This window comes from Thalassophryne amazonica, chromosome 16 (assembly GCF_902500255.1).
Source record: "Thalassophryne amazonica chromosome 16, fThaAma1.1, whole genome shotgun sequence".
NCBI classification, from domain to species: Eukaryota; Metazoa; Chordata; class Actinopteri; order Batrachoidiformes; family Batrachoididae; genus Thalassophryne; species Thalassophryne amazonica.
The window spans coordinates 55,791,465-55,804,076 of record NC_047118.1 but is presented as its reverse complement, the minus strand read 5'-3'; the positions used below and the strand labels follow the sequence as shown (position 1 = coordinate 55,804,076).

Below are 12,612 nucleotides of genomic sequence, written 5' to 3'. Positions count from 1 at the left end.
ACCTCAGGTGTTTTATTTATTTTGATGGAAAACCCCAAACATTAGAGATGTGCTCATTGCAGTTAGATACAAACTGCATATTTTTTTTCTACTGTAAAATATGAGACTTGAGTCAAAAGGCAGTGGGTGCTTTGACTGTGAATATAGATTTTGGGTGGGTGTTACATTATGTTGAACATCCAAAGCTAAAGAATCTACAAACTTTGAGTAGAGCATTTATTGAAAAAGGTGGCTCCTGAATTGATTAATCAAATTTCTAATAGCTTTTACACTAGACTTTAATACTTAGTGTCTTCAAATTAGGTGTCACTTGCTGTAATGAAGTGGCATTTCTTTGTCGAAGTATTGTGACAATCAAACTGAACATACAGTTACTGATGTTGCTCTGTGATAATGTGTTTCTTTTGGTGCAGGCCCCCTCGAGATCTTGATTCGAAAGCTTGCGTCACAATTGGAGACGAGGTGAAATTTGTTCCGTGTACTTGTGTGACACTACTCTTCTATTCTGCTAGGTTCTGCTGAAGTGAATACATTAACTAGCGAAATCTTTTGCTTCTGCTGTCCAGAACTTTGTGGTGAAGGCTGATGACTTGGAGCAGATTGAAGAGCTGGGGAGGGGAGCGTACGGCGTGGTGTACAAGATGAAACACGTGCCCAGTGGTGTTATCATGGCTGTGAAGGTAGGCCAGAAAGCCTGTACTCGGGCTGCATCCTGGTTTTTAAATAGCAATATGACTCACACATGCACTGAACATCTGAGCTCATCTTGTAGGTATTTGAATCAGATCTGTGATGGGTTCTACTGGACACTTTATTTTCTTAAAAAAAAAAAAAAAAGTTCTCTGATGAAACTGACAACAAAATCTGTGATGTTTTTCTCCCCAGAGGATCCGTGCTACAGTCAACACTCTGGAGCAAAAGAGGCTCCTGATGGACCTGGACATTTCCATGAGGACAGTGGACTGCTTCTACACTGTTACGTTTTATGGCGCCCTCTTCAGAGAGGTAAAGCTAAAGCATATGTTGCCCTCATTGCTTGCCTGGTCTTCTGTGCTCGATCTCTTTTGTAACAGGTAACATTTTTTTCAGGGAGATGTTTGGATCTGTATGGAGCTCATGGATACCTCTCTGGATAAGTTCTATAAGAAGGTCATTGAAAAGGGCAAAACCATCCCTGAGGACATTTTGGGCAAGATCGCAGTAGCAGTATGTCCTGTTTTACAAGCACTAACCTTCTTTCACAACCTCAATTTTGAATAAATTACGAATTGCCTCATGGAATCATCCTGTACATGGAATTACAGAGCTAGGGATGTAACAAACAAGTTATTTTATTTATGTATTTATTTTTTGGCTCCCTATCGCAGTCCAATACTTGTATTTTCCTAGATATTATACTTGCACAGAGCACACTGCAAGCATATTAAGTTAAATCCAATGTCTACACTTGACAGCTGACCAGCTATGCGATAGATATATTATGGGGGAAAAAACCCACCTTCAGTTGAAGCTGATCCTTAGTGTTTATTTTTACAAAATACCATAGGAAATGTGATTATTCATTTACTTTATTTACTGGATTTATCAGTTCCAGTTGGTGCAGCATTATAATGGTAAAACTAGTGAACTTTAGTTGCTAAAAGGACATGCTACAATGACAAAATGTCTTCAAAATTGGACCTTTACCCAAAAGGGGAGGTGGTGGGCCTTTGGACCCCTTGTCCTTCTGACTGTATGCCTGTACAGTACCTTTTAGCAGGAGGACAACACAGATGAGATGAAAAACTTTAGTCTTCATGTGGCAAGTGCTACATGATTGGCCAGTACTTTATTGGCTACCCTTACCAAAAAATAGTACTGATAAGTATATAAAAAGTAAACTAGAAGTATACTTGAAACATACTTGCATATACTACTTTTTGGTAAGGGTATGTTACTTTAATGGGAGAAAATTTGAGGTGCACCTGTTTTTTTTTCTCCACAGATTGTGAAAGCTTTGGAACATCTGCACAGGAACCTGTCAGTGATACACAGAGGTACGTAGAAGAGCTCGACATTGTGTACCGTTTTCAATTTCCTGTTGCTGTCACACTCACTAATGTTTGTTTACAGATGTGAAGCCCTCCAATGTTCTGATCAACATTCAGGGTCAAGTTAAAATGTGTGACTTTGGCATCAGTGGCCAACTGGTGGATTCTGTAGCAAAAACCATAGATGCAGGCTGTAAGCCCTATATGGCGGTAAGTGGGGATTGGGGAGCTGAAATTTGGCAGTGGTTTTCAGAAGCAATGGTGAAAAACAGAATTTCACAAATGGAGGTGAACAGTTTGCGAGGCCTGAGATATTTGACTATTTGAAGACTTTAAACGCTCACCCATAGGTGCAAATCTGGAAGTCAGTTTAAAAGCATCTAAACTGATTTCATGGTCCAAACACCTGGTCTTCCATCCTGCCTGTCTTTGGCAAGTTTTGCCCATTGAGGCTTTATTTTTTTTAAAACTGCATGTCATGTTTGTGTGAAGAAGGCAGTGCTGGGTTCCCTGGTAATGAATTGATCCCTTAATTCATTTAGCACACTCTTGAGAAGGTTTAGTGTGTGAAGTAACTGCAGTTGATATATGCAGTTTTTCCTCCATTACAGAAAAAAATAAGACCCAAAAAGTGGCTTTGCTGTTGCTTAGAAAACTTAAAGGTTGTCTGCTATATGTAGAGCTGTGTGAAGGAGCAGAGATGAGGTGAAATGAGTATTTACAGTAAACACATCTTGGATATAGCACAAGTTATCATCCAAAAATTTCAGAGTCGGTGCATTCCTAAAAAAAAAAACAACTGAACTTGATCTAGAGCCCTGGCTTGGTCGGACATGACGCAAGCTTTCGGTGATAGGCCATATGCTAATCTCTCATGTTTAACTGCATATGATAAAAATCATCTCTCATGTGTAAACTGTATGTACCAGTCCTGATATCTCATGGTCAGCCACATATCGTAATGTGAATCTCATGTTTATATGAATGGGCTAATCTTTTTCTCTGTGTACTACTGTTTCATTGCAACAAAAAGTAAAATGAATTTATCAACATTTGTTTACAATGCAAACTCTACATTAGTGATCCAAAGCTCAGAGTGCAATTGTCATTGTTCAGGGCAAAAAGAACTGAAGCATAAATTGCTTCTTGTGACCAATGAAGAGATGAAAACATCAAGGAGTGGTAAAACATATGCACATTTACCTCTTTAAATGTACGTTTTAATTCATTAAACGTTAGTCAGCCTTACCTTAGCCTTCTCATCCTCCCCGTTGTCCTCCAGCTGCCCCACAAAGTGCAGACAAGTTGTTGAGTTGGAGTATGAAGGTTAGTCCCTCTTATTATTTAAGAACATGGTGTTTCAGTTTTAAAGCATGCTTATTAATCATCATTCCCCAAGACCCAGCACATCCTTATTAAGATGTTCTTGTTATTTTATAGCAGTTGTCATCCAGCTTAATGGTACATTACCACCACCTTCTGCTTGGGAGTGTGAATCACCACAAATAATTCAGATCAGTATACAGGAGCAGATGTCACATGTGTAAATGCTGCCATCTTGTGGCCATAGATGATGCAGCATATTTTTGACAAAAGTTGCTTTGAAATATAATTTGCAGAACTAACTAAACAAGTAAAACAGTGTACCATATGTGTTTAGTTAAATTTTGCCCCCAGAAAATTCACATTCTGTTGATGTTTGTGTGTACCGTGTGTGTGAATGGTAAAGTCTCTTCCGAGATATATACGTGGGGGTAGAGGGGAGGGAGTCCAAAGAATAAAGGTTCAGTGCAAATTTGGCAGGCATGGCAACAAAACTATAGTTGTAATGCAAACTTTTTTTTTAATGAGCATACTTCACTTCTTTCTGAGGGTTTAAAATTACGCACATTTATGAAACTAGCAACGATGTGTTTTTGCAGATTAATTCATGCATCTTGTTTATGTAGCCCCAGATCACAACAAGGCGTTCACATGGGTAAAGGGGAAAAAAAATCCTTTTGCGTTTTTGTTGTTGTGTTTTTTTTTGTTTTTTTTTTTTTTGAGGAACTAACCTCACGCAGACCTGATTGTGGTGACCCATTGCTTAGGCCGTTCTAACGTTAACAGATTAAATGAACAAAGTGCAGACAAAAAAGTCATCAGCATGTTAAACAATGAATAATAAATTAGCAAAAATTTTAAAAATACGTTTTCATGTTGACATTATGGGGTGTTGTGAATAGAATTTTAGTATAGTATGGGGGAGATGAATTTACTCCCTTTTGGAATAAGACTGTAACATAAAATGTGGAAAAAGTGAAGCACTGTGAATACTACCGGCAGCACGGTGGATTAGTGGTTAGCACTGTTTCACAGAGAGAAGGTCATGGGTTCGATTCCCACCTGTGGCCTTTCTGTGTGGGGTTTGCGTGTTCTCCCTTTGTGTGAGTTTCCTCTGTGTGCTATGTTTTCCTCCCACATTTAAAGACATGCAGGTTCGGTGAATTGAAAACTTTATTATTGTCCAGGTCTCCCTTGCTAAAGAGTCTCAATCTCAACGGGGCTAACCTGGATAAATAAAGGTTAAATGAAATAAAAATGAGAACTTTTCCAGATGCACTGTATCAGGCGGAGAACTCTGCCTGCGGTTGTCCAACGGTTCATTCTGACGTCAGTTTTGATGATGTCATGCTTTCAGACCACCAAACTCTGCTGAAAGGCCACATATTTGTCTGGAAACCGGGACAATCCTTCTGCTCAGCACAGAACTTTGTGAAAATGTGAAGTCATCTTTAGCGCCTCATCTCCATGCCTCAATATTTCGTAACTAATCATAGAATATTATACAGCCTTTATTGTCGTGTGTGTGTGTATATACACACAATGAAGTTTGTCCTCTGCATTTAGGCCATCGTAATCGGTCCTTGGAGACTCATAATAATCCTGTGCCCTGAAAACACAGAACCTGAGCCAGTACATAAAAGGTTTAATTACAGATTAGGACAAAATTATTAGCTCCTATGAAATTTAACGTTTTGCAGCCGGTCTGTTCTGTGTAAGCCTGATCCTGTCAGATCTCAGAAGCTAAGCAGTGCAGGGCCTAGTTAGTACTTGGATGGGAGACCTCTGTGGAACACCAGCGGCTATGTGTGTTTCTCCAGGTAAAACTGGAGTTGCGTCAGGAAGGGCGTCCGGTGTAAAACTTGTGCCAAATACCATTGCGGATATGGCTGTATCTGCTGTGGTGACCCTAAACAAAATGGGAGCAGCCGAACTGACAATAACGACATCATGAAATTTAACGTTTTCTTCAAAATTTTCCTGTCTGATTTTCACAGAGCAAGAAATTTAACACATTTCTGGACATCCTGGTTTTATTTTAGATGCTTACATTATTTTACTTTGCACACAAACAAAATCTTTTCACAACAAAAATTATAAGGGTCAAAATTATTAGCCCCCCAATGCTAAAAGTCAATTGTGTGTCCTTTTTGCTGGATAACATCCGGCAGGCATCTTGTAGTTTTCAGCAAGTGTCCAACGTGTCTCCTGAGGACTCCCAGGCCATTTTTCTTTGGCAAATCTCTCAAGCTCCTCCAGATTGATGGTCTTCCGGCATGAACCTCGATCTTCTAAAAGCAGACTGCACTGGCTCAAAGAGGTCATTCTCAGTGAGATGGTCCACAAGCTGCTGTGAAACTACTTTTTCAAGGATTTTAGAGCAAAAGCATAGGTTCAGTATCAGCCTGTAGTTTTCCAGTAAAACAAGAGTTCAGATTAGGTTTCTCAAGAATTTAGAACAGAACCTGAGGTGAATGACAATAATAATTTTCAACATTGTAGGCCCAAGTGTAGCCAATGACCAATGTACCAATGACTTACTGAGTAACAAATACAGTACATCTCAGCATCCTATCAGAGATGGCACCCATGTCAGTAGCAGGATGCAGTGGTGGAACCAGAGCATGCTGGGATATATTTGACCTAATAATCTCTGTTTTCTGTTGGTTGCTTTTTATTCTAGTGGTGTTGACAGTATTGTTATTCATCAGTCAAGCAAATGTCAGTTGTAAAATGTTTTAATGCAGATTTACAATTGTATGGTGCTTGGTTACTAATATGTTTTAAAACTTGTAATTTCAGCCTGAACGCATTAACCCAGACCTCAGTCAGAAAGGCTACAGCGTCAAGTCAGACATTTGGAGTCTTGGTATCACGATGGTGAGTCGCAGTGGCCATGAAACTCTGCCCTTTCCATGCACACAGAGCAGTGCTTCCAAGCTCAATCTGTGGTAGTTTTTTTTATTTTATTTTAATACTTAATGTTTTAGGAAAATTGAAATGTTGCTCTGGAAATGTTTTCTTTTTCTATCAGTTTCTTATCTATTTGCCAAGTAAAAAGAGCTCAATTGCACTCAAATTATTGGACATTTTTGTTTTGTCTGCATGATTATTTATGCACTCGGCATTAATTTTTAAATAATGCAGATGCCAAACTTTAAATGTGCGTTTATTTTTGAGGGAGCACTCTTCCCCATACTTCATTTAATTCTAAGTTGATGTAATATGACAAACTGTATCTCCTCCACATAATGTTAAAGAAAGAAACTTCTGACACATTCACGCTGTTGAACCAATTTTAATAATGTTATTCTAGCTGAATGTTTCACCTTGTGAAATATTCTCAAATGTACTGACATAGTGATCCCTATATGGCCAAATCATGTGATGGTTGGCAAATGCATAAGGCTGAGAATGTCTTAATTTTCGCCTCTCCTTACTTCCTAGATTGAGTTGGCCATTTTGAAATTCCCCTATGATCTGTGGGGCACCCCCTTCCACCATCTCAAACAGGTGGTAGATGAGCCATCTCCCCAGCTGCCCGCGGACCGTTTCTCCCCAAAATTTGTAGGCTTCATTTCCCAGTGGTGAGTTTTGCACTCATACAGACAGCTTGTCAAGTTCTGTTCCTCAACCATATGGCAGTTAAACAGTCAAAAGGATCCACCAGGGGTCAGTGTTTTTTGTTTTCTTTTTACTGAAAGTGAAGCTGTAAGTGCACTGGGGCTCCAGCCTGATGTCACATGATGTTTACGATTTGACTGCTGTACATTAGTGATGCATCTTATTTAATTAGCTTTTTTCGCTCAGTGTTTTGAATATGTACTTCATCTTTACAGCTTAAGAAAGAATCCATCTGAGAGACCAGCTTACCCAGAGTTAATGGTAAGTTTTCCCTTCTGTTTCCATCCTGAAACATTTCATGTTACTGCTGATTTATTTTTCACCACGAGAGGTCAGGCTCACGCAGGTATCCCGGAAACATTTTTGTCAAAAAGAGTAACTGGTATGTGTTTTCCTCCTTTGTTCCAGGCACATGAGTTTTTCACCTTTCATGACTCCAAAGAGACTGACGTTGCCAGTTTTGTCAAGGTGATACTGTATGACTGATGGGCTCCGTGCACATTCCAGCCTGTCAGGGTAGGCGGGACCCATCAGCACATGAACCAATGGCTTAGCATTTAAGCTCACTCGAACGATGGACTTTCATTCACCCAGACACAGCTGGGGGTGGGAGTGGGGTTTTGGGGGAGGGGGATGAGAGAGACCCAAAAGCCTGACCGCATTGGAGTAGAAGGGTGGATGTAATATAAACTCGTCATGTCAACTGGAGACGTAAAATTCCTCCCCTCCTCTGGTGTGTTAAAATCCAACACAACAAATATGAACTGAACACATTGCCTTTATTTTTTCCTCTCCTGGTCTCAACATAATGAAATAACTGCTATCTCTTTGTGACATGTATTTTATGAATACTACAAAATTAACATTAACAGACAGTCTTTGTTTAAGGAACGTTGTGTTTGTATGTTCTGATCACACAAGTTTTTGATACTGTATCAGCCATTCTTTTGGGGACTTGATCAGCTGAACCGTGTGACCTGGTGATTTTTTTTTTTTTTTTGCCCGGTAGTTAAGACACCTTGACACTTGCATGAATTTGATCCCCTCAGTAAACTTGTTGTAAACTGTGCGTGGCTGCGTGCCAGTACGCAAAGAAAATTTTGAAATGTTCAAAATTTCCGACACACATTTTCATGCCACATGCGTGAACTAGTTGTGAACGCTGCGCATCCTATTCGAAAACACTGTGTGTCGTTGTGTGTCACTGTGCACAGCGCATCTGATCGATTTATAACGAGATGTTACATCTAAAATAAACATAACTTTACAGATACATTATCTAACTTGTAAGAGTGAAAATGCAACTGTTTCACCAAACCATTACAACATGTATATTATAAATAATTACCTTTGAGACAAAATTCCAAATGCATTATCTATGTTCCCCATTACACAACGCGCGCAAGACAACCTGCAGCTGTACAGTATTTCTCTGTGATTCTGGGAGCGATGGCGTCCAGCGGGACAAAGCGGGAAGCATTGGCACGGCGAATTGCAGTGCCGCAGTAACAGGGGGATCAAATTCCTGCAAGTGTTCAAGGTGCCTTTAGTGGGAAGTCAATGCAGGGGAACAGTTGCAGGCATCTGTGTTGGAGACTCAGGAGCTTGTGAGCACCTTGAGACGAGTTAAAGGTCATGTTCTGACAGGAAGATTTACAAGTTATTTCCAGATCTCTTGGAAGTATTTCATGCAAGATGTCGAGTTGATGCAGACCTCTTCATGCAGCCTCTTACTCCTTTTCTCACAGGAGTGAAAGTATTTGGGGCTTTCAGTTTCATATTAGAAACCCCCCCCCCCCCCCCCCCCCCCCCCATGTGCCAGTTCTACGTTTTGAACAGCCTTCTTGTGCATTACCAACCCCCTGATTTGCATTTTAAATATATTTCAGTAGCATTAGACTTTAGTATATACCTTCTCAAGCTTGGTGGAGCCCTTTTCAGGTGAGGCACTTCTTTTTTTTCTGAGACATTTTAAAGACTTTCAAATAAAAAAATATTAAGGAAATAATTTATGTGTTGAAGATGTAAATACTCTGTTTTCTTTCTTTTTTTTATGTGCCCTGATGGTGGTGTTTCTACAGTGGTTTGTATTACGTTGTAATGTGGTGTGACTTGCTCCCACACACCAGTTGATCATTTTATCTGGATTGATGTGCTTTCATGCTCCACCACTTAGGTTTCTTGGAATCTCCTTCAAGGAGGACGCCCCCCCCCCCCCCTTTTTTTTTCTTCTTTTTCTCCACGGTCAGTTTTCCAGAGACAGACTTTGTCTGTATGTGGTGGGCATCTATTATTATTATTATTATTATTATTATTATTATACTATGCAGTGACTCATCTTGGATATCAAACAGGAGGGTTGTGCTGTTTGAAATCTTCCCCACTGAGTGTTCAGAAACTGACAGTGATGATGAGGATGGCCAGCACTCATACAGCCTGGTTCAGACTGTAGTCAAATGTCAGGGAGTTGGGAGTATTTATGATTGTGAATACGGGAATTCTAGTAAAACCACACCGAAGCTGCTTACTTTCTGTTCATTAGGCATCTTTGCATGGCCATTCCCTTTGTGTGTAACAGATTTTACACTGATCATAGTGAAAATGGAACACCTCTTCTTCTCGCTCCTCTGTTCTGTTTTCCACCTTCTCATTTGGTGGGACTGGCAAACTTGAACTACGTAGAGACAACAATTAAAATAAAGGCTTTATTATTTAAGTATGTCTCTTAACTTTTATTTCACAGTTACTGTATGTTGAAGTGCTTTCAGTTTGCATGGGTAATACCCAAATAATGTGCAACACAGCTTTTGCACATGCATCTGCATTAATCCAATACGAAACGTGCCAGTTGCAAAAGAAAAAAAAAGAGGGCAAATCTGAGCTCGGATTCAGCTTCAGCACACCAAAATTACCCCTAATCAGTTCTGAAAGTCCATGCAAGATTTTTTGTTTTTGACCAATGTTATCTGTAGCCAGACCTTGCAAATATTATCTTTTATACAGTTATGTATTTGTTTTTTTTTTAAATTGTATTACTAAAAGTGAAATTGGTGGTTATTCTCATGACTCCTTAAAGAGGTATGTGTGATATTAGCTTATGTCAAGCTAAGCGATGGGTTGGTGTGGAGCTACGTCAATTCCAGCGAATCCGAAGGCGAGAATTCGTACTTCCGTGAGTGGCCACCCGATGAAAAGAATCTCTGGCTGTATTGATTTTCTATTGAAATCACCTGTTTTTGTTTTGTCTCTAACTTTCTTCTAACAGCCAGCTGACACTCTCACTGCCTGGAATGAAGAGATTTATACAACAAGCTGACCTGAGATGAACCATTGTACATTAAATTGACTTTATTGACGAGTCCAACCCCTTTGAAAAGTGTCCAAATTGCATGTATTTGTATTGAACTCGGTGATGTTTTCGTCTGCCAAAAATGGCCACCAGACGGCGCTCGAGTAAAGGCCGCGGAAACCCATAGTTGACAAAAGGGGTTGCTTGTTAGCTGTGTGATGCTCAAAACGATGCTTGCTGGTGTGATCAACAGAGAATTGTGAGGCGAGCCATCAAGACATCCATGACAACTGGAGGTATAGGCATTGGTGAATGAAGAAACCGGGCACAGTGCAACGTTACTGTTGCATCAGCAATTTTGATTTAAAGGACAGAAGTAGAGCAGAGCAGGTTTTCTCGCAAGAAGCCAGATACAGTCTAGGCTCAACTCTCCCATGGGCCATCTGATAACCAGCTGAAATGTTGTCTTTTTAAGAAGTCCAGTAGTCATCAGAATTTACAGCACCCCTATATTTTAAGTACACATTTTATAATGTTGTAGCAGGATGAAGGTCCTGAGTCCTGATTGAAAAGACATTCCCGCTAGCTTTGCTAACAGGGAATTCCCCTTTGGCTGACCTGGTAGAGGAATGGACTTTAGTGCAAGCCATCCAGGGTTTAATCCCACCGCCGGTCCGGTCACAATCTGTTAGAAAATAAATGCAAACAAAACTGTACACTGAAATAAAAAATTCAAACACTGAACAGAAACAAAATGCTTTTACAAAGTGAAAAAAATGTGTGCACTTGTAGATGTACAATGTGTGCTGGATACAATTATTGCCATTTTTGGGTTAATTTATAGTAAATTGCTTTGACACCAGCTTTTCTTTACATGTCAGGGGATGGCTACATGAACATTTCCAAATCACTGTGTTTTGGACTTAAGACACGTAGTGACACTATGGTACAAAATGGTCACGCTATGGTGCTGTATGATCAGTCAGGAGTGCAGTTCTCAAAAACTGACTATTAAGACTAGTGAGGTAAGTTATTAAGATACCCATGATAACCGAGTTACAGACTTGTGTGGTTGTGATTGGAAAAGCTATATGCATATTGCAAGTTTTGTCAATTGCATCACCACCCACAACTTTGTGTTAAAGTGGGCCAAAGAATGATTTTTACGTAAGAAAACTGATCAAACTTAAGCTTCAGTCTTCCATGTCCCTCCTGACAAACTGGCTTAAATTTCATTATTCTTTTCAAGAAAGTCTTATTTGGTACTCGACTGGTGTCAACAAGTCTGACTTGGCCTGCACAGTGAGTTAATTTTTATTTGTGAGAATTTCTGCAAGTTTTCTTTGTTTTTGTAAAACCTAGTTGGCAACTGCATGTGGCCACAGGGCAGGGTGTCAAACAAAGGCAAAGCTGGATTAGAAGGAAGTAGCAAAAGAAGAAACATTGGTGTGAAAGGCTTTTGTTAACCTTGTCAGTCTGACCTGATGCATGCACCTAAACTGTGCTGAAAGGATCCCAGATGATTATGATACCTGGACAGATTGGTAATTTGATTTGTGATGCATAAATCGCAAAGCCGAAGAGGAAATCTGTCCGTGGGTTTTTCGCATGGGAGAGAAAATAAGCAGATATCGCCATATTAAAGCAAATCTGTGTGATTGGCATCCTGTCTGAAAGCAGGTGGCAACATATTTAATCAGAAAAGGATGATAGATGTTAGGTGCACACCTTCCTCACTCCACCACAACAATGACCAATGGACAGGATTTCTCCAGTCATACTTGAGCTGACATTTCAGGTTGGTTTGGTTTTCTTGTGCCATTGTAAAGTGAATACAGGACATCTGGGATCTGAAACTGAGTAACTGGTGGTATTTATACCCCTTACACCTGGGGTGCTGTTTTCAGTCCACGTCAAAGAGAGTGATTGAGGGGCAGTCATGGGCAATGTGATTTGATTAAACATAGTTAAATGTTACGGTTGCCATGGTCCGTGTGTGTGTATGTATATAATATACACACACACCAATTCCAATGAAGTTGGGATGTTGTGTAAAATGTAAATAAAAACAGAATACAATGATTTGCAAATCCTCTTCAACCTATATTCAATTAAATACACCACAAAGACATATTTAATGTTCAAACTGATAAACTTTATCAGGCGTAAGAAATGGCTCGCTGCATTCAACAGGGCTGCTGTAAACACCGATGGAATTCCAAGTCTGGTCGTGCTATCTGTGTTCTGCCCATTTCATCTCGTAAGTACTTTGTGTGTTAATATTTATGAATTGAGGTTGTCGTCAGGATCTGTTTACATTTTTCAACAGTTTAAAAATTATGATAA

The 12,612-nt window shown here is 39.8% G+C and overlaps 1 protein-coding gene across 1 annotated transcript in view; it reads left to right on the top strand.

Annotated features, from left to right (window-relative positions):
• LOC117528154 (dual specificity mitogen-activated protein kinase kinase 6-like) overlaps window positions 1-9,693 on the top strand; it is a 56,744-nt gene extending 47,051 nt beyond the window's left edge. Inside the window, exons 3-12 of the mRNA XM_034190732.1 lie at window positions 414-462; window positions 567-680; window positions 886-1,005; window positions 1,090-1,206; window positions 1,985-2,036; window positions 2,113-2,240; window positions 6,156-6,233; window positions 6,801-6,940; window positions 7,193-7,238; window positions 7,386-9,693. Coding sequence (XP_034046623.1) covers window positions 414-462; window positions 567-680; window positions 886-1,005; window positions 1,090-1,206; window positions 1,985-2,036; window positions 2,113-2,240; window positions 6,156-6,233; window positions 6,801-6,940; window positions 7,193-7,238; window positions 7,386-7,463 — 922 coding nt within the window. The 3' untranslated portion in view covers window positions 7,464-9,693. The remainder of the gene's footprint in view (window positions 1-413; window positions 463-566; window positions 681-885; window positions 1,006-1,089; window positions 1,207-1,984; window positions 2,037-2,112; window positions 2,241-6,155; window positions 6,234-6,800; window positions 6,941-7,192; window positions 7,239-7,385) is intronic.
• Window positions 9,694-12,612: the final 2,919 nt, after the last annotated feature.